The sequence below is a fragment of the Brienomyrus brachyistius genome, chromosome 9, assembly GCF_023856365.1.
Source record: "Brienomyrus brachyistius isolate T26 chromosome 9, BBRACH_0.4, whole genome shotgun sequence".
In the NCBI taxonomy this organism is placed as follows: domain Eukaryota; kingdom Metazoa; phylum Chordata; class Actinopteri; order Osteoglossiformes; family Mormyridae; genus Brienomyrus; species Brienomyrus brachyistius.
In genome coordinates, this window is record NC_064541.1 from 14,270,193 (window position 1) to 14,295,164 (window position 24,972).

Here is a 24,972-nt window from a genome sequence, read left to right on the forward strand (position 1 = left end):
TGATGTGTATCTGCAGTCCTGTCTTAAGGTGATGAGCACCAGCTTCCATGCACTGATAAACAAGCACTACATTACAACCTAGCATGCTTACATCTCATTCTGATCACATTAGCCGACCAGTAGTAATTTAGGAGTGTGTTTATGGGAATGTTTGACCATTTTTCCGGGAGAGCATTTGTGAGGTCAGGCACTGATGTTGGACGAGAAGGCCTGGCTCGCAGTCTCTGCTCTAATTCATCCCAAAGGTGTTCTGTCGGGTTGAGGTCAGGGCTCTGTGCAGGCCAGTCAAGTTCCTCCACATCAGACTCGCTCATCCATGTCCTTATGGACCTTGCTTTGTGCACTGGTGCGCAGTCATGTTGGAACAGGAAGGGACCGTCTCCGAACTGTTCCCACAAAGTTGGGAGCATAAAATTGTCCAAAATGGCTTTGAATGCTGCAGCATTAACAGTTCCTTTCACTGGAACTAAGGGGTCAAGCTGAAAAACAGCTTCACACCATAATCCCCCCTCCACCAAACTTTCAACTTGGCACAGTGCAGTCAGGCAAGTACCGTTCTCCTGGCCACCGCCAAGCCCAGACTCGTACATTGGATTGCCAGACAGAGAAGCATGAATCATCACTCCTGAGAACATCTCCACTGCTCTAGAGTCCAGTGGCAGTGTGCTTTACACCATTGCATCCGACGCTTTACATTGCAGTTGGTGATGTAAGGCTTGGATGCAGCTGCTCGGCCATGGAAACGCTTTCCATGAAGTTCTCTACACACTGTTCTTGAGCTACTCTGAAGGCCACATGAAGTTTGGAGGTCTGTAGTTATTGACTCTGCAGACAACTGGAGACTTCTGCACACTGTGCACCTCTGCATGCATTCTGCACTGTGCGCCTGCTCTGTGATTTTACGTGACCCACCACTTCGTGGATGAGTTGCCACTGTTCCAAATTGCTTCCACTTTCTTATAATAACATTTGACTGTGGAAGATTTAGTAGTGAGGAAATTTCACGAATGGACTTATTGCACAGGTGGCATCTATCACAGTACCACGCTTGAATTCACTGAGCTCTTGAGAGTGACCCATTCTTTGACAAATGTTTGTAGAAGCAGTCTGCATGCCTAGGTGCTTGATTTTATACTCCTGCGGCTATGGAAGAGATTGGAACACCTGAATAAAATGATTTATATCATGAAAATAGGAACTGAGGGGACACTGTCCCTTGTTTCATAAATTTGCATGAGTAAACAACAGAATAAAATACAGTGAGTAAAATTGTGAAAGGTTAGGTGTGTATGTATATATATAAAATGTTTGCATATATGAAATTGTGCAGCATATCACAGAGACCTGGGAGCCTTTTACTTTAATTTTATTTTAGAACTGCCAGAGTAACACTTTGCCTTTGAGCTAGATGGTCTAGACAAGTGTACTCTATGTGGAAAGATCAACCGACAGGGCAAAAAACAAAGCCGAGGATGTCAGTGATGAGAAAAAACACAGTTTTGCGGTCTTTCCATTGTTTGGGGCTTCCATCTGAATATATCTGAATATGTGAAATGAATTAGGTTTTCACCATGATTAAGTTTGATTGTCATTTATGTGGAACAGGGAGACGGTCAGGACACCACACCAGCATATTTGCCGTGTGGGGTGTGTGAAAGCCAATTCACAGACAAAGTGCTGTCTAAGGAACGTCCAGATTTATGGTAGGTCGTCACGGTGATGTGGTGGCTCTGACAATGTATGTCATCTAACACTTCAGTTGATGTGTCATCTAACACTTCAGGTTAGATCGTATGGCTTCTCTGAGAACTGGCTAATGTCCTTTTTACCTGCAGCTTGATTATTTACCAGAGCACTTCTAGAATTAACTCGCTGCTTAAAAGGGCAGGGCTCCATCTATTGCAACTGGATGCAACCAGTGGCTGGTGGAAATGGCAGGTAGGAACTAGGATGCTCCCATCCGAAACTGGGTGTCCCAAACAGGCATTCTGAAAAACTCCTGCCGTATTCGTGAAGTTTTACTGCTTTCTTTACAAGCTATATGTAAAAGGCAATTATCTGCTTAATAACTTTTCTAACAAGAAAATGATGCTTGGTAACTGTACGTAAAGAATATTAGTTAATGTGCTTGAATCTGTAGTTGAATCCTTTATGGAAAGTTTGCTATTCTCAAAGTTGATGATAATTATTTATTAATTCATTTGCTCTTCTCCAAGGCTATTTACAAGGTTAATATTTTTTCCCAGATGCCCCGGTTCCTAAAAATCAGACTCCAGATTATAAATTGTTTTCATTCCAAGACTTCAACCTCATCTCCGGGATTCACCTTTCTGATGAGGTGGAGCAAATTAAAAACTGGGCAATCCGTGACTCGGATGTGTTTTTGTTGACCTACCCAAAGTCAGGTATGGACCTGAACACCAATGCTGCTATCTTGGTCTCGGCAACTGGCGAGATGCTAACTGTGTTGGTTGTTGACTGTAAACTGCTGATGGGACAGACCTGTCGCTTTATAGCAGAAATAATGCTGTTCCTGTCTCTTTGACTTTATATCTAAGTTAAAAATCTCTCCCTTATTGCCCTTCAGATTAAGTTAAAATTTCTGTTTGAATTAACATAGCATTGTATCCTATTATACAGAACTGTCACACTGAGCACTTCCTGATTTTGCTGAGTTCCACATGTCCCTAGGTCAACAAGGGAGGTGCTTGTGTATCACTTCTTTGACCAAGCACAGTCCTTGTTGTATGATATCACTACGTTAATTAAAACCAGTGTTTTCTGTCAAGCGGCGAGGTGCCCAGATTTGCAAAAGACCCATTTTATTGTGTATGCCTTTTGTTAAAGAACCTGCCAAGGCTGTATGGAGCAATGTCAAGGAAGGTCTTTATTTCATGATGATCATAATAAAAATAATGTCGACAACGATTGAACCAGCAACTTTCTGATCACAGGCACAGAAACTGAGCCACACATGCACACCCTGGCTCACTGGTTGGAAGCCTTGAATTTGAGGTGATGTCATGCAATGAAGACTGTTATTGGTTAAAGAAGTGGAACACAAGTCCCTTCTCCGTTGACTCAGGGACACGTCGAACTCGGCAAAAGCAAGATGTTCACTGACCCCTTGTGCCTAACTGATCTGTCTGGCAGGAACAACCTGGTTGAAGCAGATCCTGACTATGATTGAGGCTAAGGGAGATATCACAGCCACCTCCAACCAGATGGTATTAGAAACCATCCCCTGGATTGAGGTTCTGCATGACAAGGAGAAGTTTACCACTGCTGCTTCACCTCGGATACGCTCTTCACACCTACCCTACAAGTTGCTCCCAAGGGACCTCACAAAGAAACGTGGCAAGGTGCTGGGGAATAGAGGCTCGGACCACAGTGTTAGGAGACCATGGAGGTACAAGACGTTTGTATCATGGATCTCATTGGGACGTTTCTCTGCTCTCAGGTCATCTATGTGGCCAGAAACCCCAAAGATGTGCTGGTGTCCTACTTTCATTTCCATAACTGTGCCGTCATGCTGGAGACACCCAAGGATTTTAATGACTTCTTTGAGAAATTTATGCAAGGAAAAGGTAAAGAGCAAGTCAGCACTTCCGATTCGCGTCCGTCATGACGGCGAAAGGTCTGCGGTTCGCCGCGGCTTTCGGCATTATGGAGATGTAATGCGATGCTGGGGATAGAATATGCTTGTGTGTGTCTATGTGTCACCCTTACATTACAGTGTTTGCAAGCAACTGGTTTGAGCACATCAAGTCCTGGTACCTGCACAGGCATGAAATGGACCATCTGTACGTTACCTACGAGGAGATGATCCAGGTGAGCCTGAAAAGCAAGTCTTCGTGGGAAAAAACACGACATGCTCTCCACACCGATTTCTGCGAATGTTAGTGCGCGGTATGTATGAATGGCATATCAATGAATGACTGTCCTCCTGAAAAAGACAATCCTCAGATGGAGCACATAAAGTGAGTCAAAGGCAGATGTACAGTTTTTATTTTACAAAGTAATGTTTTAATTTCGTGTTATTTTTTAAAGTAGGTACGCAGTTTGACAACACCTTCCCACAGCGTTGGATCGGACGATGGGGTGGCATTGACTAGCCACTGTGTTCATCCAACCTGACACCAACCTCTATATATCCATCATGTATCATTTTAATAAACATATTTCATACATTAAAAATCATATAAATAGCTGGCATTTATATATCTAATTATCACTGAGTCAAATACAGCTAGGTAAGCATCAAAAAAGCTGAACAGAGCTGGGCTTGATGTCCATGCTTACAGTTTAGCCTTGGGTATACTTTTCAACAGCTCATGCTGTTCTCTGTAGGATAGCTGTGTTTTCTCAGGAATTCTCAGTCACAGTGTTGCGTCTGCAGGATCTAAGAGCAGTGGTGGAGCGGATCTGCTGCTTTCTAGGGAAGGACCTGAGCTCCTCAGAGATGGACAACGTGGTGATGCACAGCACCTTTGAGAACATGAGCAACAATTCATCCGTCAACTACAAACGGTTGCCTGAGACATTACTCAATCACCAGAAAGGGGCTTTCATGAGGAAAGGTGAGCAGGGTCCAATGTACACCGAAACACATCTACGGGTGTGATCTGCATGGTATCAGAGACAATATCAGTGCTTGTCAGCTAGACAAACGTTTTAACGAGGCTGTTTGGATCCTGCTAAGTTTTATTCCTGGTGCAGGGACTGTCGGTAACTGGAAGAAACACTTCACTGTGGCCCAGAGTGAAAGATTTGACCTCATGTTCCAGGAGGAGATGAAAAATGTGCCACTCAGCTTTGTTTGGGACATCAAAGATCTTTCAGTGTAGACAGAATTCTACCAGGAACCAGCAATCATCTGTAATGAAGGTGGGGAGCAGCAGGCAAGCTGAATGATAGATTGGTTTCACAGCGTCTTTCCTATCAGTGGGAGGTATGAGTACGCCTCCGTGTGTTAGTGCCCGTGGTTGAAAGGTAGCTGGTTCAAATCCCGTGGCTGAGTGATTTCACCGTTGGGCCCTTCAGACCGTTAACCCCAGTTGCTCTAGGGACTGACTAACTCTGCTCTCTCAATCATACATCACCTTGGATAAAGGTGTCTGTTATAAATGAATCAGAACACCGAATTATCAGTTAAACTCCAATTAAGCCGGTATGATTCTCAATCTGATTCTAAAGAGGGGAGCGGCAGATCAAAAACCTTCAGGAATCATGGTCTTTGGTGCCTGGGTTTCCATGATTTCATTATGAACTCACTAGGAATCACCCCACCGGAACTTACAAAATATGATTGTAACATTTGTATCTAATACACATTTTATATGTGTGGCAAAGTTGTGGTTCAACGAACCTAATAAGTCCATTGGTAGCAGCCAGCCATGATTTCTGCATGTTCATGAATCATATTAAAGGATTATGTTACTAAATATTTGCTGTAATCACACTAAGACATCGTGGTCTATCATCAACCGTCCCCCGACTGTACATTCCATTAAAACCTGTCTGTGAATAAACTCTGCTGCAGTGCCTACTTGGTCATTCTGGCAATGGGAATGAATTTTCACACCAACTGCAGGACAGTTTCCCTCTTGTGATATGTACACTGCAGGATTTCGTAGCCCTTCCTAGTTCTCCTTTGGTTTGACTAACAGGCATAAGGAACATCACATGACTGTTTGGAATCCCCCTTTGAATGCAAAAAAAAAAAAAGAGTCCACAAAGAGCACAGAGTTTGCCAATCAAGATTACCATCATCTTCGCCTCCGACTTGCAGTTTGCATGATGCCAAGCGTTTGGACACAGAGGTCCTCTCAGCAACGTGAAATCTTCCCAGCGTCCCAGTTCTTAGTCTCTCTTCATCCTTGTCAGAGGAGTTAAGACAGACACACTGGCACTGCCCCCTGCCACACACCACGCCAGCTACTGCCCCACAGAAACCCCAGTACACCCACCCCCAGGGTGGTGAGGGGGCATGGAGATCCTAGGTCAGGGGTGGCCAATCTTATCCGCAAAGGGCCGGTGTGTCTGTGGGTTTCTGGGATACCCTTTAGGTCAGCTGTTCAAACCCAGGTGTGAGGACGACTCAGCCAATCAGTCCTCTAAGTAGTAATATAATTTGGGAGTTGCAGCGAAAACCTGCACACACAGTGGCCCTTTGCGGATAAGACTGGCCACCCCTGACCTTGTAGATTCAGTGGATCCCCACCGCCTCCAAGTCGGCAAAAGCCAACATCTCTACCCATGGGACCCCGAATCCACTGGGAGTGGCCTAAGGTGACATTTTAACTGAGCTTTATTAGAAAACATAAAGTAATCGTTTGCTGCTTCTTACTCTTAGTTGAAACAGTGACCATGATTTTGTTTCCGTGTTCACTCCTTTCACACTGGAGGCACCGCTGACAGTCAGCGGTGCCTCCAGTGGGAAAGGAGTGAACACGGAAACAAAATCATGGTTCCTCAGACAGTCCACATTCTTGCTCCCTCCCAGCACACATGAACAATCAATCAAGAACACTGAATATCTAATACAGGTGTGGGGAGCAAAAATGCAGACTGTCTGGGGCTCCCCCAAGAACTAGGTGGAGAAACACTGGGCACCAATGTATCAAGCATGGAAGGTCTCTGATCTACTCTATTGTCAGTAGAGTCCTGTACATGATGACTTGCTCTCCTTTCATTAGAGTCCTTTAACTCACGAATTACTCATTTTTTTACAAGATTGCAGATTATCAAGATTTCTGTAAATGATCTGGTCATTACTTAGCAATCTATTAGCCATGCACTTCCCTGCACTTATTTTTGCAGTAGCTGCGGTTAAAAACATTAGCGCCCTTAAGCACACTGACCTGCAGGCAGACTCAGAACCTGAAAATCATGGATTTCTCCCAGCAAACCTCAAACCGAACTCTGCAACCGGCTTCCTTTATGGCGGGGGTGGCCGATCTTATCCGCAAAGGGCCGGTGTGTCTGCAGGTTTTTGGGGTAACCTCTAGGTCAGCTGTTCAAACCCAGGTTTGAGGACCCTTCAGCCAATCAGTCCTCTAATTAGTGACCTAATTTGGGAGTCGCAGTGAAAATCCGCAAACACACCGGCCCTTTGCGGATAAGATTGGACACCCCTGCTTTATGGTTTCCATCAAGTAACTGGTTTCCTCATCTGGTACTTCAAGTCCAAATAGGTTACCAATTCAAACATAGTGCCACACCTGCAAACACGTCAGTGTTTTTATATACCGATTATTAATTAAATTAAAAATTAATTCACTATGCATCATGGATGAACAATGTTACACGATGTTCCTTTTAAATCATAGTAACCTCTCCAGGGAAAAAAAAAAATCACATTATTTTGAGAAAATACGAGTTTAATATAAACTGAGGGAAAGACTGTGTTCTGACATCCAGAGCAATGACTCCCTCTGCTGGACCATCGGGTATATTTCAGCCAATTCAGTCAAATTTTGAATGGACCAAAAACTCTACAGTGACTAAAGCAATCTGAGGGAGACTGCACATAACTTCCCCCAAGGGCATCCCAAGCCAAATAAACCACCCCCCCCCCCAAACTTTTCTGGGCATTTCAGGATAAAGAGACAAATGGCTAACTTAAAATCTGAGTTTAATATTTGGTGTTATGTATGCAGTCTCTATTGAATCCAGAGGTGAGGATGGCTTCAGGGATCCAGACAGCTGAAGAGAGACATGGGTCAGACTGACTCCTGCTGTTAGACTCCACTCCAGCCCCCCCCCCCCCCCCCACCCCACCCCTAATCCTCGTCACTCCCCAGGTCCAGAGGATCAAAGTCAGGGTCGTCCTCTTCCAGGTCCAAATCGTCCATATCCTGGAACAGTGACTCATCCACCTCCACGTTGTTACCAGCTGAGGAGAGAAGCGCAGTGAGCAGATGTTACAGTGACAGTCAGAGTGAAGCGCATTTCTGCAACGCAGCATAATCCTGTGTCACGACTGGCAGACCTCAAGAATGCACAAAAGAGCAGTTGGTGTAAATTTTCCAGTCAATAAAAATTATTTTAACCGTACCGTCTTCCAGGAACTGAATGTCGGATGTGTCAAGGTCATGATCTCTTTCAAATAACTGTTTTCCTATTTAAAAACAATACAGATTAGATTTCCTACCCAGCATGCTACCAAGACACACTGTATATTACATGCTTAATGAATAGCATTTCCCCAGCATTTCATTATAGGAAGCAACAAGTATGACATTTGGTGCATTACTGTACTATCCTGATGTTAATGTTGAATAACAGCACTCCTGCTGGGGAGCAATGCTAACATTTTAACCTTTGGTCAGTTAACCGCCAGTTCCTTTAGCACTAGAAGGTAAAATTTCATAGTACCAGCCGTTCATGTCCCTGTGGATCTCAAGTGGCAGAAAACACACTATGCCAAAACCAATTATAAAGCCACTACAGTCCTCCATCCAGGAGATGGCAGTATTGCTTCAGGAATAGGTGTAACACACCAGTAAGTTTGGCCTTTCCTGACTGTTCCTCCTCCTTCTGTTTCTTCCTCTTCAGCTCTGCCATCTCCTGCTCAAAGTTCGCCTTCCATGACAGGAAGTTCTCGATCGTCACAACAGTACCTTGGAAGGCCACCTGCCTCACACATGATGGGGGGAGGGGCAATTAAAACCAAACAGGAAGTGCAACGCAGAATCTCATGTATATGGATACAAACAATTTAACAGCCCTCAGCTCAAAAGTACAAACTGGCGGATAATTTCTACATTGCTACGGAGCAACGTGGATACAGACCTTCTCTGCTTCTTCTGCCTCCTTCTCCTTTCTTCTCTTCTCCTCCTCTCGTCTGCTCTTGATTTGGTCTACGATTTCATTCAGCCTCTCCTGTACGGCACTCACCAGCGTGAACACCATCACCATGCCGAGGTTTTCCGTAGCCTGAGGGACGACCGTCATACAAAGTGATGATTTGGCAAACAGATACAAAAGAGCCCTTCACGTATTTCTCACACTTTTGGTCCAATGGGCCCATGTCCCACAGAAGTCCAGCCCTGAACATACCTGCATGAATCCCATCAGCTAGGCATTGAAGACTACAGAAGTAATGCAGACTGGCCACAAGCCATGCTGTATATGCAGCTTGTGGGAGATTTGCTTACAGAAAAATGTTCCGAGGGCAGAATGAAAAATGATTGGTTATCTCTCCATCATCAACCAATCAGTTGTAGAGGAGTTCAGATGTCTTGGTCCCGCCTCCTCGACAATCTGATTGGTTATCTATATGAACCAATCGTTTTTTGTTCTGCCTTCAAAACATTTTTGTGTAAGTAAAACATTCATAAGCATAAATGCACAGAGAGGAAACACACAGACCTGCTGCTGCAGTAACGTCAGGATGTCCTCCACGTCGTTCTCCTCCAGGTTCTCCTGGGAGACAACTTCATAAAGGGGTGGCTCATCTGGGTACTTTTCCACATATGTGAATTTCAGTATCGTCTCCACAGCTAAACATAGCACAAAGAATTGGTTAACATGCAAAATCAGTAAAATGCTTTAAGAACATAAGAATTCTACAAACGAGATTGGGGAGAACTTAACTAATAGCTCAGAGTTGTTTAACTCTTATCTAGCTCTGATGTAAAGGAACCCAGGGTTTTAGCTTATGCTACACTAGCAGGAAGACTATTCCATACTCTACACGCTGTGTAAAGAAGTGCTTCCTCAAATCCAGTTTAAAATGTTCTCCTGCTAATTTCCACGAGTTCTAGTATTTAAATTAATATTAAAGTAGCAATTTAGCTGAACAGCATCGAGACTTGTTAGAATCTTATATACCTGGATCATGTCCCCCCTTAATCTCCTTTGCACAAGGCTGAACAGATTCACCTCATAAGACATTCCTCTAAGACCAGGAATCATTCTCGTTGCCCTATGTTGAACCCTTTCCAAGACAGCAATGTCCTTTTTAAGGTATGGTGACCAAACCTGCACACAATACTCTAGGTGGGGTCTTACCAAGGAATTATATAATCATAGCATCACCTCCCTTAACTTTAATTCCACACACCTCCACATCTTATTGGCCTTTTTTATTGCTTCCCCACACTGGCGAGAGTCGGATCAGCCCAGTCGCTAATTAAATCAAGATCACATTGTAGCCTCTGTTCTGCTAGTTTAGTATCTGCTACACCATCCACCTTGGTGTTGTCTGCAAATTTATCCAGTTTACTGTATGTATTAGTGTCAATATCATTAATGTAAATTAGGAACAACAGTGGTCCTAAAATTGAACCCTGCGGTACCCCACTACGAACACAGGCCGACATTGTGCCTCTAATAACTACCTGCTGCTTCCTGTCTTTAGAAACATCTAAAGCTCTATGATATCTCAAATCCTACCTAAGGTTCAATGCATCATACAACTACCATGTTACAACTGTTATCATTAAAGGGTTGACAAGAGCAGCTGACATATAGTCGCGTGCACAGTCCTCACTGACATCAGTAAGCAGCACTGGTAACATGCAGGTGTATCAAAGTATTAGGACTACCGGTAATTAATAAAGCTCTATTATAAGTTGTGTTTCTGCTGTAAATATGCCTTAATTTCAGGCGCATAACAGTCTGTACATCAGGTGTCTGTCACATCCATTTGGGCTGGAGGTACAACAGTAGGTCCATCTGATAAAATAAAATAAATACTGACATTTGTAAAAACTCAAAACATAGCAAAAACCTGGAAAGATCTGAATGTGTTACCATGTGTAGACATGAAATTTCTTAGTTTGGTGATCAGTGCTGACACACCACAGCACACAACAACAAAATGTGTCCTCTGCATTTAACCCATATGTGAGAATGTGACATAGCAGGGGGCAGCTAATTCAGCACCCAGGGAGCAGTGCTGGGGGTGGTACCTTGCTCAGGATACCTCAGTGGTGCCTTGTTAGTCAGGGATCTTTAAACTACAAGTGCACTTCCCTAACCATTAGGCCACTACTGCCCACTGTAAGGATGGGATTTAGTAAGTTATGTTTAATGCGTTGACATCTCGAAATCATTTTTGCACATTTCTGAGATTAAGAAGTATAATTTGAATACAGATGAATGACAACAGGATAACAGTACAGCGTCTTTTTTTCTGGCCATTGAAACTCACTGTCATCGTTTTCACCAGCGTCCGAAGTCACCTTGATAGTGAACGCTGTGGGATTTTCTGAAAGCACTGTTGGAACACATATTTCGAATTATTAAAGCAGATCCCGGTACAATGACACGCTGCGCTGTCTGCTTCACGATACATTATATTTAAACATCTTGATTGTATTGTAACATATATCGATCATGTCCCCGTCATAATAGAAAATAACAACTGACGCACACATTACCAACTGCATCATGAAGTTCTTGGATTATCTTAAAGAAAACAAGACCTTCCCCTTGACTAGAAATTAGGTAACAAAAACTTTGTTAACTTTTTTCAGATTTACTGTAACTCACATTCTGGCTGAGATCGTCAATTAGTAATTGATGAAATGCACAGTGTGTTCTAACAGTACACTTTATCTATCCCAGCAACATGGAAGAATAACCAATCCCATGCGAGTGATCTGGAGGACCCTTCAGACACTTATATCAAACATCGGTGCTAGTATGGGTGTGTTTCGCATGGACGCCGAACTGAAAGCGCTCCTGCGGCAGTGCCGGACCCTCAATGACAACCGACGTGTCACCGCGACCGTATAGCAAGGCTATCCACCAACCGCGGTGAAACGGCCGTTCAGCTCAACGTTTACGGTACCCGTAAAAGAGTCCGGGTAGATGGACTCGATGGCTTCCAGCTCGTTCCGCTGCTCCTCTGCGTAGTCCGTCATCTTGCCCCGTCGATGTCCATCGATTAACACTGCTGTCTAGTGAAGCTGGGATGCCATGCGGGCCGGTAGCCGAGGCGGGGCCCAGGATGAATCGACTGCTCGGTAATCGGCCACCAACCGAAGGTAACGCCAATCCCCACATGTTCTCCTTATGTGCGACAAGCAGGAGCAGCGAAATTATTTCTTCTACTGGCTGGGTGTATATCTCCACATAAAAGACGTTCCTTTTGTGTTTGCAACACAAAGACTCTGTTGAAGGATATCTGTGATAGATTATTTGCACATTAGAAGTCACGTGAAGCTGGTCACATGACTCATACCACTGTGCGGTGCCATATATCATGTAATATTCTGTCCTATTCGTTTTACATTTGGACAGATGGTGTTGTAAAATGTTTATATTTGCGCACATAATTTTGTATATGTATATTCATTCGGTAGTTCCCCAGATATATTTATTTGTTCGCTCATACCTTTATTTATTGAAAATAACGCTCTCTGTAAAAAATGTTGGAGATCCCTTGAATACATGTAGTAGGTAAATGAGGGGTAATAACATTTTTGCGTATAGTACCACAGTGTGCAAAACACCGCAGCCTCCTAGGACTGGATCGTTGGTTTCCCTTTGTACGTCTATAATTATAATTTTGCGTCCACTCTGCAGCTCGCCGAATAAAAATGAATATGCGAGACACAAAAAGTAAAAATTTCAAAATCTACCATATTATGCTGGTCAGTCTTACCTCCCTGCGGGCTACTAGTAGTCGCGGTCGACACGTTGGCCACCATTGACGTATTCACATTCCGGCCATTTAGTATGGATATAAAACAATCGTTTAAAACGTCTCTCCCTGACCCTCAGATGGTTTATGGAAAGAGTGGAACCTAATGAATTAAGAGACAGACTGATCCTAGAACAAGCTTTATTTTTCAAAGTTCACAGTGAAATGTTTAAAAATACCAAATTTTCCATCATCACAAAAAAATTATTTTGAATAATAGAAAAGGCATACAAAATTTCATTTATTAAAGTTGCAACAAAATTGAACACTATTGGTTTAGGCATATATTTCCACAGTTTGACCATAACAGGTGTTTGGAATGTTTAAATCTGTACTTCAATCTATACTAAGAATACTTTAATACATGATATGGCTCCCTGGCACTATAATCTTTAGCTCTCTAGCCATGGACTTTGACAAGGGTGGCCTTAAAGGGTGGTATAAACCTTAAATATTTTGGCTTAACTCAAACACAGGTTATTCCTTTCACCCTAGATCCACTGTTGTCTCACACTTCTCCCCCAATCCACAAACGTTCTTGCTAACACCTTGACTGAGGTGGTATCACATTATAAGTAGCACAAATGTTTGACCTGTATCCATGCTTCTGCTTACCATGGTGCCATGACTCGCCATAAGTGGGAAATGCATCTACACTCAGCGGCAGACCTTCGGAGTTCCTATGGCCAGAGGTTCTACCGTACTATAGTGCTAATATGAACTCCAGTGTGCCCTATTCAAAAAAATATACCAGAAAGCCCTGAGTCTCCATTGCAGAGGTACATTTTTACAGCATAGAATACAGGGAAACCGAGGTTCTACCTTTGAACCCTATAAGATACCTGATAAGTTAAGATATTTAAATTTCTACCAGTGGTACAACAGTTTCGATTTGTAAATTTAGTTAGCTATTTGATAGGTCTGATCTTAGAGAATTCAACATGAACAGAAAGTGCACGTAACGTATTAATGTCCTCAAAATGGGAAAAATATGTTCCAAGTATTATAAATAATAATTAGTGATAAACAAACTTCCATTACTTTAGCTAAGCAATATTTTTAAATGACAATGGAACATACTTAACAGTTTTTATTTTGTCGGTTCCAGGTGAAATATTTGTAGTTTTTTTGTTTATCTGTAGTTTTCAATTGTTTTTCTTCTAGTTTGATCTTTTAACAATAATAACCTTAATTTCTATCTTAGAGGAAACTGGGAGCCGGATGAGTAACTCTGCAGAAACGTGGCTTTAGTACCGAATCGTGATATTGTGTTACACTATACAAAAAGCTGGGGGAATGAGTTAGGTCAACATAACTGATCACGCTAATTAGTGCATTACTCCTGGTAATCATACACGATTGTCTTTTGCATGTGATTTGTCCCTGTTGTGAGATGCTCAGACATACAGTTAGATGTTTGAATCCCACCTCTGCTTTGCACGTACGGAGTTTGCTTGTTCTCTTGGTGTCACTTTGGTCTCCTTCTGCACTCTGAAGTCATATAATCTAACTGGTGTTTCTAAATTACCTGTAATTTGTGTGTGATCGTATATCCATCCAGGATATACACCTGCCGTCAGGGGTGCATACAGGGGCGGAGCCATAAGTGCACTGACCCTAGCTGAAAGTTGATTGGCTCTGGCATTACCCTCATCACCGTCACTCACCAATTCAAAACAAACGATTGGCTAATGATAAAGTTGGCCTCACTGTCTGAATTATGGATTCTTTTATGCCCTCCAAATTAAAAAAAACCCTTGAAATGCCTTTGCTTGCCATGCGTCCTGTGCTGTCTGTGTTCCAACCCTCCCCCCATGACCTTGAGCAGAAAGAAAACGATTACAATATTAAACTGGACATTAAACACTTCACAACATGCTGCATTCCACAGGTGTCTGCTTCAATGAAAGGCATCTTCTGCTTCGGCAGTCTCTCAGGTATCTAGAAGGTGTCATTTAAGGCTACCATTTCAGGCCTCTTGTCTGGGATGGAGTCGCGGTCGCCGTGCTCCACAAAGCGTTGCAGCGTGCTGTAGCACTGGTCGCTGTGGGAGTAGTTGTACAGAGCAGAGATCTCCTCCCACGCCGTGTGGGTGGGGAAGGGGAAGGCCTCGGGGTCACGGTTCTCGAAGAAGCTCGTGAGATTTCGGTCCGCCAGCTTGCAGGCGTAATCGGTGGCGTAGATGTCGAACTTCTCTCTCTCTGTGTCTATGTACTTTTGCCAGAAGGTGCGCTGCAGGTAGCTGACCTCCGAGCGACAGTTCGTGTAGCAGGTGCCGGCCAGGCCGACGGCAGCAACGGAGATGATGATGCACCAGCCCAGGATCTGAAGAGACAGAGACATACACACACGCAAGTCAGCAGCCTCATACACGAACACACCTGTTTACTATAGTAGTTCACTGATGATTGATTTTTTTTTTTTGATACTTTATTGATCACCGTGAGGAAATTCCATTTACGCCCCAACTCGCTCTCTGTACGTAAATATGACCATGAATATAACTGCAGTTACACTTTGCTTTTATTAAAGCAGGTCCATTTTTCCATTCTCTATCATGTTAGCATGATAGGGGATCTTGGGCAGCCATTTGATCAATAGCCAGTTTTTTCCACCCTATTTGGGAGTTTTTGGTTCCTCTCCTCCTTTCTCCTGCCTTTATTTCTATCCATCTGTATAAATGATGTCATAATGGATTGCAACACACCCATAACAAGCACCTTGGAGCAACTCTGTTGTGAAAGGCGCTCAAAAAAGTGTTTTGAATTAAGTGTCTACTCACAAGCAAAATGCTCACACAGCTGCCTGCACACCTACAAGATTACTCACACACACCTGATCACGCTTAGTTAAATAGGGGCATATTTGTCCTAACACACTCCTGCGGTCTCACTTTTGGTCGTTCATAGTGGACAGTTGCGGTCGGCCATGCAGCGTTGCGATGAGGAAGTCTCACACACGCAAACGGCTGAAATTTCCATAACATGATCATACGAAGATCATAACATGAAGACAAAATGTAGAGGAACCGGATAAACCAGCGGGGCAGCACCTGTCAATCCATGATGCCGCTGACTCCTAAGTTAACCTGGTGTTGTACACACAGCATATGTTTCTCCCTCCCTATATGTAATGTCTCTACACGCTGTGGTCACTCATGCCATCTGTGTACCTTGCAAATACATTGACATGCCCTGCCCATGTGATGGGAAATGTACTCGTGTCCCACGCCATCGCCGCTACTCACCTGGGACTGAGCACGCAGCATCAGCAGAAGGGCATTGGTGTCATCTGGGGATAACAGGGTCTTTCCACAAGGCACCCGGGGCAGCTCGTGCTCGCACAACTCCGTGTTGTTCTTGCAGAACATCTTCACGATCAGGTTGTAGTCTGTGCCGCTGACGGCGCACTCGTAGAAGGTCCCGTTGAGCAGGGCCACAGACAGCCACATGACGGGTGCCACAAAGGCGTGGACCGACACCTTCAGCAGGGCAAAAGAGCACCCCAGAAAGTTTCCCCGAGGACACATTTTGCGTGGGTTCAGGCAGCACCCCGTCAGAAGCCTCCAAAGCCGGCTGCTGAAGAAGAAGCCAAGTACGAGCAGCACGAAGGCGGGGGCCAGCAAGAACGTAAGACCATATACCACGTTCTGGCTGCGGTTGCAGGGACACTGGAAGGAGAACATGGTGAAGATCCGCTGTCCACCGATGGTCAGGACGGCCATGAAGCTGTAGCCGATGGTGGTCTTCTGGTTTGTTAAAAAGTTCAGCACCACCTTGTAGACATCCATGCTGAAAGCAGGGCTCCTGGTGTCTCGCTTGCAATTGAAGTGTAAACTAGGCAGAGATTCCTGCGTGTTGCTCCTCTGCTCTTCTTATGAAGACAAAGAGTGGCACGCCCCACCCCTTTTGCTCCCTCTCTCTCTCTCTCTCTCTCTCTCTCTCGCTCTTTGTTTTCGCTCCCCCTCACCCCTCCCCCTCAAAATCACATGCAGGCTAAGATTCCCGGAACACATCTGGCTTCACCAGCTGAGGATTCCCCGCAGCCCAGGTCTCAGTGTCTGCCTGCTCCGGCGTTTCTGTAGGGCCAGCTGTCTGGACAGAAATACCATCTGACAAAAACCCGCCCTGCATTCCTTAAATTCACCATTATCTAAGGCATGTTCATTCTTGCATGAAGCGCTGAAAGTCCCAGAAACTAGTGACCAAACACAAACACACAGGTACACTAAAGGTGTCAGCTGTGAGCCGTAATTAGTTCATTCTACCCAGAATGCAGACCACTCGCAGTGCATTACACTGTATATTCTCATTAAAATTAAAGCTGTTTTATTTGCACTGTTCATCGGATCCTTTCACACTGTTTTTGTGTCTTTCGCGCCATTGCTCAATGGCCTGACTGGCATAAACCCAGCAAGAATAGAGTAAATCGCGAGAGCTTCATGTGAATCAGGGTGCAGCCCATTTCCTGTCTATATCCGGCTCTGTCCTCACCACAGCAGTGGTTAGCGTTGCCATGGCACAGGCGAGTCTGCAGGGCATCACGCTCCACTGCGATACCATGACATGCATGCACAGCTGTACCTATATCACCACCTCCCCTACATTAACATTTCTTTGTCTCGCTGAGAGACGACTCCCCGCGCCCCACCCATGAAAGTCTGCTTTGACAAAAAAACACCACACATTCAAACAAATGTGCTTTTAGAGGTTTATGTGATATCTATACATGAAAATGTCATCAAATAACTGAGGTCCTGAGGGCACTGGGGAAGCCTTAACGTGATTAGACTATAAATTACAAAATGTGACATGTATCTCATTTCCTGTTTTTTATGTTTAAAGTTACCATACAGGAAACCCAGTAAAAGCAGAGTCACAGAGATTGTCCTCTTTTGACATTTACATCATCGAACTGCATCATTCCACGTTCACCTTGCATTAAGTTATACATGGGTTGTGTAATAAAATTTTCTGATTCAGTTCCGCAACCACACAATTGATTCAAATATATGAAAAAAACTATAAAACTAGACCTATAAAAAGGACCTCATCTCTGATTATAAAACGTATGACCCTTTTCAGCTGATTGTTTCGTTTTTTCTTATCCTGCAGGCCTTTACAACATTGTCTTTCCTTCATCCACGAAGCCAAGCACCGCAGGGGCGGGTTCTCCAGTGTCCGACCTCACAGACATGTGCTTGTCACCCTGTTCCGTCTCCACATACTTCTGCAGAAGGCTGTAGTATTGACGCTTGGTGCTAAAACTGTACAGTGAGGAGATCTTCTGCCAAGCTTTATTCGAAGGCGTCAGCACATCTTCCGGGGGCGTCTGCTGGAAGAAGCTCTTGAGGTTCCTCTCGGCCAGGCACTCTGCGTTCTGCGCCATGTGCTTCTCAAAGAGGGAGGTCTCCTTGTTGGTGTACTGCTGCCAGAACTTCAGCTGCAGGTAGCTCACCGGGGATCTGCACTTGGCCACACAGGTGAACAGGAGGCCAAATACAGTGACGCCAGCGATCAGCAGCCAGCCTAAAACCTGCCGTCAAACAGAGCTCGGATTAGTTATATGCACTGGCTGTTCCAAATCCAGTGCCAACTTCTTTGACATTTACTTACTTGGCAGAGACCTTCGTCCATAACTACACTGTCAAAGGTTTCTACACACATAGATGTTCTACATTTGCATGTTACTCCATCCATCCATTTTCCAAACCGCTTATCCTTCTGGGTCGCGGGGGGTCCGGAGCCTATCCCGGAAGCTACGGGCACAAGGCAGGGAACAACCTAAGCCAACCCACCTGCATGTTACTCACTTAACATTTACTAAAAATACACTCACAATTCTTTGCTAACAAATACACTTTACACTTTATTAGCAAGGAAATGTCATATCTTTGCTTCTAGTTTGATCCATGCCTCTCTTTACGCCTCCCCCAACTTGCTCTTTGTAGGTGAGAACATGCTGGCTGTGAAGGGCAGTCACCCACAGCAGCACACAGGGAGCTGGTGGTTAAGGGCCCTGCAGGATGTGTTGAGGCAGGGCTTGAACTGGAAACCTTCTGATCTCAGGCCCAGAAGCTCAGCCCACTGAGACACACACTGCCCCCATCTAAGTAACTTCCTCTAGCAGTTAAAACAGCAGAGAAAATTCAACACATTCTTATTCTTTCTACAAGGGACATTAAATACTGCTTAGCTTCATGAGATGAAACAGTTAACTAATGCATTTGAAGTCAAAGGACAGCCATCATCACACAACCAGTTAAATGGATGTCAGACATGCGGTTACATACGTAATTTCCGTGTTATAAAGGAAACTAGTTTTATTTTACTAATATATTTTGACTTGTAGTTGTTCACTCAACTTTCCAATGTTGTAGAAGAATAACAAATCTGCAGTTTATGAAATAAATGGAAAAGTGGTAGAAAAAAACCCCTGTGATGTACAAAAACCTTTGAGCGGCAGTGTGCAAGCATAGGCGCAGGCATGGGGGAGGGGGGGTGGCAGTGTATGATCATGGGGAAGTCAGGGAGAGTATGGGGGTTCCAGTCGGCACCAGTATAGGGTGATAAGGAGGTAATTGAATTACAGCCATCAGAGAGTCTCCATCCTGTCCTCCCCATCCCTACTGCAGGCTCCTCACACTCCAGGAGGTCACCCCCTATATGCAAATTCATTCACCACACCCACACACAGTACCTTGCTAGGGAGGGTCTTTTGGGGTATAAACCGGGGTGAAGAACAGTCCTTAATTCGTATTTGAGCTCCCTTTCAGTACCTCGTGTACTTCTACACCGTATCACAATATATAATATTTGCTGCTCGTTCTGCCGAAGCGAGACTCTCCAAGTGGATTCCTTACTGATCTGTATGACCAACCTCTCCACCGCACACAGCTAATCGACGCAGCCACGCGCCACTCGAGCCATAATAGCGCGATAGCGGAATGTGGTAAACTTGCACTCAGAAGTACGGCCAAACATCCCTAACACTGGTGTTTTTAAGACGTAAGGGTGAAAACACAGGAATCATGGGTACTGTAACACGGAAAACATGATGCGGTAGCATGACCCCCCCCCCCGCCCCCCCGCCCTCCACGAGTCCTGCATTGGCAGTGCAGAGGCTATCGTAGTAGCAGGGAGAAATTAAATTGGTCACACTGCCTATAGCTGTGCCCATTATTTACTCTCCGTCACCTTTACACGAACTCCACCATTGTCTTGTCCTGCCACTTACATTGGCAAGATTGAAACCATTTAAAAAATTCTTTTTTATTATTTATGATTTAAAACTTGGCATGGTGGTGCATGAGCTCTGCGTTCTCCGAGACAATCATAATCATTCTCATCCATGCTGTTTGACTCACACATAGACTACGTGGTGCGTTTAGAATTAAGTGATCGCTCTTGACGCACCATACCACGCAGTGCACAACAACCAAATGTGTCCTCTGCATGACATCATGACATAGCAGGGGGCAGGATACCTCAGTGGTGCCTTGCCGGTTGGGGTTTTGACCCGGCAATCTTTAAATTACAAGTGCCCTTCCCTAACCATTAAACCACCACTGCCATTAAGCCACTTTTATTGTGAGAAATGAAACTAAAAAGAGAAGAGTTAAGAGAGGAAAAGCAAACAGGAACTGGCCATGTCTTCTGCTGCATGGAAATATTTTGTATTCCAAAGAGACGATACTGAGCAAAAGTAAGTTCCGACATGGTCCCCAAAACATTCACCTGTCATTTTGTCTCCTTGTTAAGGAGAGGACAAAGGATGTCATTTGGCCACAGACGGTTTCACCACCACTGCTAGAGAACTGCTCATGGTCTTGACGTCACTTTATCCACCAAACTGCATTTTCAGACATCTATACTAACCTTCTACACGTTCATGACAAAATAAACAGTATGAAACCGTAGTCACGCATGCCAAGATTCGCAGCACACCTCTTAACACTCACTCAAAGTTATTGCGCAAGTCACGGTTACCGGAATAAGTGGCATCATTCCTCTAAACGAGGAACCACAGTGAGTGAAAGCGCCTGATTTTACTGTGTACTGATATCGCATGTTTGCGCAAGGGGTTCCTTTAATGTGGTAGCTACCTCCGGTTGTTAAATATTTACAGTGCACGCAAATGATAAAAGCAGATAAACTATTGATTTCATGTGTAAAACTAATGGCCGTGAACCTTTGATATTGTCGAAGCGCATCATTACCAAGTTGCTGTAGAAATTGCCGTAAGTACGCTATACGATTGACAAGAAACTGTCGAGCTAAATGCTGCGACCCACCCATAATAAAGGGGGAACAGAAACAGAAAACTGTTTCCAGCATGTCCCAATTCACGTGCACGAACTGAGCTTCCCGATTTCCATTTCGTTAAAAATGCGCTGTGTGTGAATGCTGAGTGCCAGCCCCGGTGGCGCCCCCTCTCATCCTTGCGCCGGTACTTTCCAGGAGCGTAACGAGTAAAAAAAAAACCGTACTTTCACTTATCTTTTGTATTTCAACTTATTTTCTATCGGTTGTCTTTCATTGGACTACCACTTACCAATAGCTTCTTTGCTGCTGTTTTATTATTAAGTTTTGTTTATTGTGGGAGAGAAAAGTTCAAATCAGTTTAAAAAGACTAAAATCGATTAAAAATCCATTTTAAAAGAATAACGCCAAAATCATAAAATGTTTCACTTGACTAAACGTGACTTGGAATTCTAAGTTTACATCAATCATCCAGGATAGGTCCCATTCAACATAAGTAAGATCTCCCAGTTACACGTGCCTCACCTGTGACAACGCACGAATGCCCATCAGCACCTCATCGCGCTCGGCGGCAGGCACAGATCCTTTCCCACAGGGGAATAAGTTGAGCTCCTGCAGACAAGCTTTCGTTTTCCCAGAACAGAGGTGTTCACTGAACAGGGTGGCGTTTACCCCAGTCAGGGCGCACTCAACGTAAACGCTGCTGAGAAACGCCACTGCGATCCAGCTGACGGGGGCGACCACCGCGCTGATGGAGATCTGCAGGAAGACTTGCCATCTGCCCAGTGCCTGCTTGAAGTGACATTGTCGCTGTGCGCCTTTGCATAAACCCGTGAACAGCCTCCAGGTCTTGTTGTTTAAAATGTACCCGAGGGCAAGAAGCACAAGGGCTGGGACGAAGAGGAAAACGCTCCCGTACGTTAAATTCCAGGAATTGCAGGGACACTTAAAAACCACGGCGGAGAAAATTTGCTCTCCACCCGCGGTCAGCAAGGCCACCAAGCTGAAGCCCAGGGTGTACTGCTGTTTCTGGACGAAACTGCTCAGGAGTTTAAACTTGTCCATGGCTCGTCTCGCTGGCTGTGAAATGAAGATCACAAGCTCATTTCCCTTTATGGGTGATGTTGCTCTCTCCCGCCCCACTCCTCCCACTCACACAGCTGCGTTTGGAGCGGATGTTAGTACGTCACGCAAAACTACTACAGAATATTATACCACTAACCAAAATGAGTTAACATTCTGCATTTATACTCAAAATCGTGGTGCTTATAAACATAAACATAACAAGTTGGACACCAAACCAAAATAGACCTACCTTTATGTGATTTGCATTTCCCGAAATGCTGATCTCGAGGTGTGTGTACAAATATTTTGGATAAAACTGGTCCTCACAGCGATCGCATATTTAATCTTTGCCGTCCGAAATTAATGTAGAAAAGCTCAACATACCCACCTGGTAACATTTCTTCCTACATTTCAAAGTAAAACATTTTAAAATATCAACAAGTGTTTGAAAAGCCTTGCGTTGTAAGTCGTTTCATTCTTAACGCAAAACATTGCAATATGGTTATGATATCAGATCCGCTACACCTGGACCAGGCTCCTCACACGGGGCTGAAAGTCATCATCCATACATTGCTCTGTATTTTTATCATTACAACTCCTCATTGGAGAAATTCATCAGTATTTTAGCTGGCACCTTTGTAAGATGATACGACAGTTTACCTGAAAACAATAGAAAGTATTAACACGTAAAACCAGTTTAAACTGATCATAATAACTGACGATAATTATTTCTCGAAATCATTTTGAAGGGTGCTGCCTTATGATTTTCTAACTCCCCAGCCGCCCTTGGAACATGGTTAAGAAACTCTTTTGTGCGATCATTCCCGCATTCCTGATCTCCAAAGTCTTACTATTTGTTTTAAAGACACTACCCGTTTTGTTTTAAAGGCCTATTCTTAAATCCCCCGATTAGTTTCGTTTATCCATCCCCCAGACCCATTAAAAATGTAAGGACAATCGGGGTTTTTCCAGCAGCCCCTCGCAAGCTTTGGAATGTATGAACTTCCGTTTGACATTGGATCATCCTTCGATAACTCTTCTCTGAAACCCTTTCTAAAGACTCATGTTTCTAACCTCTTTTTTTCCCCATGACGTTTATTTGTTTATATGCTTTGTACAGCACTTTGGGGCAACAAGTATTGATTTTAATCGTGCTCTATAAATGCAGCAATGGAAATAAAATGAAGAGAACCGACTAGTTTTTGTTTTACTCATTTCTGAGTTTTGAGCGTGCATCTGTGACTAATATATGTGTTTTTTGACAACTGAAACCTGGCTCTTCTATGCTTCTCATTAACTAAGGACTATTTCTTTCCAGAGCTGTAAATTTGAGTTGACTTGAAAGTCTAATTAAGTCGATCGTCACCAACGTCTCACACATAGGAGCAGGTATACAATCCCGTCGCCTACGCACTTGCCCCGGACAAGGTGGCACTTTCAGCTTGCCTTAAAATACAGGTCTAGTGATAATCTTCCAATTTTTATTTAATAGTACACACGTTACAAACCAAATGCACGCGTTCATTTTAAAAGTTTCGTGCGTGCGTGCGTGCGCGCGCTTACTCTAGGGTTTCATTTCGTGACGCTTGCATAACAGCACTCGAGCTAATAATAGAGGGGCAGCAGCTTCGATTTTGTTGGGCTGATATGAAAGCATATGACATGAAGTCACTCAGCGGAAGTTCGTGAAGGGATCGTGAATTTACGTATACCAGCAGAGAAACATTGAACACTATACGGACAAAATTATTGTAACACACCTCTTGAATTCAGGTGTTTCATTCAGACCCTTTGCCACAGGTATATAAAATCAAGCACCTAGCCCTGCAGTCAGGTTTACAGGTCGCTCTGGAGATTCAGTGAATTCAAGCATGATACTGTCAGATGCCACCATTGCAATGAGTCCATATGTGAAATTTCTTTCCTGCTAGATATTCCATGGTCAACTGTACATGGTGTTGGTGCAAAGTGGAATCGGTTAGGAGCTACAGAAACTCAGCAATGAAGTTACAGACCTCCGGGGTCACAAAGTGCTGAGGTGCATAATGCGGAAAGGTTGCCAATGTTCTGTTGATTCGATAACTTCTGACATTAACACTGGCACAGAAACTGTGCACTGGGACCTTAATCATTGAGATTCTATGGCCGAGCAGCTGTTTGGTGGAGGAGGGATAACGGTGTGGGGTTGTTTCTCAAGGGTGGGGTGTGGCCCCTTAGTTCCAATGAGTAGAACTCTTCCGGGCAATTCTGTGCTTCTAACTTTCTGGGAATAGTTTGGGGAAGGGCCCTTCTCTGTTCCAGCATGTCTGTGCCCCAGTGCACAAAGCAAGGTGCATAAAGACATGGTTGGGTGAGTTTGCGATAGAAGAACTTCACTGGCCCACACAGACCAATGACCTCAACCCCATCAAACACATTGGGATGAACTAGAAAGGAGATGGGGAGCCAGGCCTTCATGCCCATCAGTGCCTGACCTCACACATGCTCTTCTGGATGAATGGGCAAAAATTCCCACAGACACATTCCAAGATATTATGGAAAACCTTCCCAGAATGGGATGTCATAAAAGTTCCTGTAGGTGTAATGGCCAGATGTCCCAATACTTTTGTACAAAGTGTATCAGCGATATCACAATTGATGGTGTTGATTTAACACAGAGAGCTTAAATTCCGCAGTATATTAGTGATACCCATCTACCCTTCAACTCTTCTACCATCTAGTAGTACCCTCTGTCCATCTTCCAAACACATATACTCAACTACCTGTCGCTGGGAGCAGCACGGTCACAAGGACTGCAGGCAATTTACAGGTACCAATTAATAATAATAACAGCAATAATAACAATATGCTGCCCCGTGGTCCTGATCATGATTAGCAGTTAGAAGACGGACGAATGATATGCTGCAGTTGTTGCCCATTACAAATGCTTTCAGTACATAGTTGCGATTCGGGGCACGGACAGCTGGCTGCCACCAGATGGCACTGCAG

At 44.2% G+C, this 24,972-nt stretch overlaps 4 protein-coding genes across 4 annotated transcripts; 1 reads left to right on the forward strand and 3 right to left on the reverse strand.

The window, feature by feature from the left end:
• The first annotated feature begins 1,770 nt into the window (after positions 1-1,770).
• Positions 1,771-5,531, forward strand: LOC125748671 (amine sulfotransferase-like). The gene is made up of 7 exons (XM_049025130.1): positions 1,771-1,938; positions 2,247-2,405; positions 3,154-3,362; positions 3,461-3,587; positions 3,737-3,831; positions 4,400-4,580; positions 4,720-5,531. Exons 1-7 carry the CDS (start codon positions 1,932-1,934, stop codon positions 4,845-4,847), a joined length of 906 nt encoding a protein of 301 aa, XP_048881087.1. The 5' UTR covers positions 1,771-1,931; the 3' UTR covers positions 4,848-5,531.
• Positions 5,532-7,361: 1,830 nt separating this feature from the next.
• rwdd1 (RWD domain containing 1) lies at positions 7,362-11,985 on the reverse strand. Its single transcript, XM_049025131.1, has 7 exons — positions 11,804-11,985; positions 11,162-11,227; positions 9,376-9,506; positions 8,797-8,940; positions 8,505-8,637; positions 8,060-8,122; positions 7,362-7,897 (listed from the first exon to the last, which is right to left on the reverse strand). Exons 1-7 carry the CDS (start codon positions 11,874-11,876, stop codon positions 7,785-7,787), a joined length of 723 nt encoding a protein of 240 aa, XP_048881088.1. The 5' UTR covers positions 11,877-11,985; the 3' UTR covers positions 7,362-7,784.
• A 797-nt stretch (positions 11,986-12,782) lies between these two features.
• Positions 12,783-17,222, reverse strand: LOC125748670 (calcium homeostasis modulator protein 5-like). The gene is made up of 2 exons (XM_049025129.1): positions 15,906-17,222; positions 12,783-14,983 (listed from the first exon to the last, which is right to left on the reverse strand). Exons 1-2 carry the CDS (start codon positions 16,446-16,448, stop codon positions 14,600-14,602), a joined length of 927 nt encoding a protein of 308 aa, XP_048881086.1. The 5' UTR covers positions 16,449-17,222; the 3' UTR covers positions 12,783-14,599.
• A 132-nt stretch (positions 17,223-17,354) lies between these two features.
• Positions 17,355-22,031, reverse strand: calhm6 (calcium homeostasis modulator family member 6). Its single transcript, XM_049025128.1, has 2 exons — positions 21,445-22,031; positions 17,355-18,193 (listed from the first exon to the last, which is right to left on the reverse strand). The coding sequence occupies exons 1-2, from the start codon at positions 21,982-21,984 to the stop codon at positions 17,777-17,779; spliced, it is 957 nt and encodes a 318-aa protein (XP_048881085.1). The 5' UTR covers positions 21,985-22,031; the 3' UTR covers positions 17,355-17,776.
• Between the last annotated feature and the right edge of the window lie 2,941 nt (positions 22,032-24,972).

Excerpts from the sequence above, each read along its gene's own strand:
- LOC125748671 (XM_049025130.1), top strand. Across the intron at positions 3,588-3,736 it reads GAAATTTATGCAAGGAAAAG|TGTTTGCAAGCAACTGGTTT; the intron begins GTAAAGAGCAAG and ends CTTACATTACAG. Across the intron at positions 3,832-4,399 it reads CCTACGAGGAGATGATCCAG|GATCTAAGAGCAGTGGTGGA; the intron begins GTGAGCCTGAAA and ends TTGCGTCTGCAG.
- rwdd1 (XM_049025131.1), bottom strand. The coding sequence starts at position 11,876 with ATGACGGACTACGCAGAGGAGCAGCGGAACGAGCTGGAAGCCATCGAG. Across the intron at positions 11,228-11,803 it reads CTACCCGGACTCTTTTACGG|TGCTTTCAGAAAATCCCACA; the intron begins GTACCGTAAACG and ends GTGTTCCAACAG. Across the intron at positions 9,507-11,161 it reads CGCTGGTGAAAACGATGACA|CTGTGGAGACGATACTGAAA; the intron begins GTGAGTTTCAAT and ends TGCTATGTTTAG.
- LOC125748670 (XM_049025129.1), bottom strand. The coding sequence starts at position 16,448 with ATGGATGTCTACAAGGTGGTGCTGAACTTTTTAACAAACCAGAAGACC. Across the intron at positions 14,984-15,905 it reads TGCTGCGTGCTCAGTCCCAG|ATCCTGGGCTGGTGCATCAT; the intron begins GTGAGTAGCGGC and ends CTGTCTCTTCAG.
- calhm6 (XM_049025128.1), bottom strand. The coding sequence starts at position 21,984 with ATGGACAAGTTTAAACTCCTGAGCAGTTTCGTCCAGAAACAGCAGTAC. Across the intron at positions 18,194-21,444 it reads GCATTCGTGCGTTGTCACAG|GTTTTAGGCTGGCTGCTGAT; the intron begins GTGAGGCACGTG and ends GTTTGACGGCAG.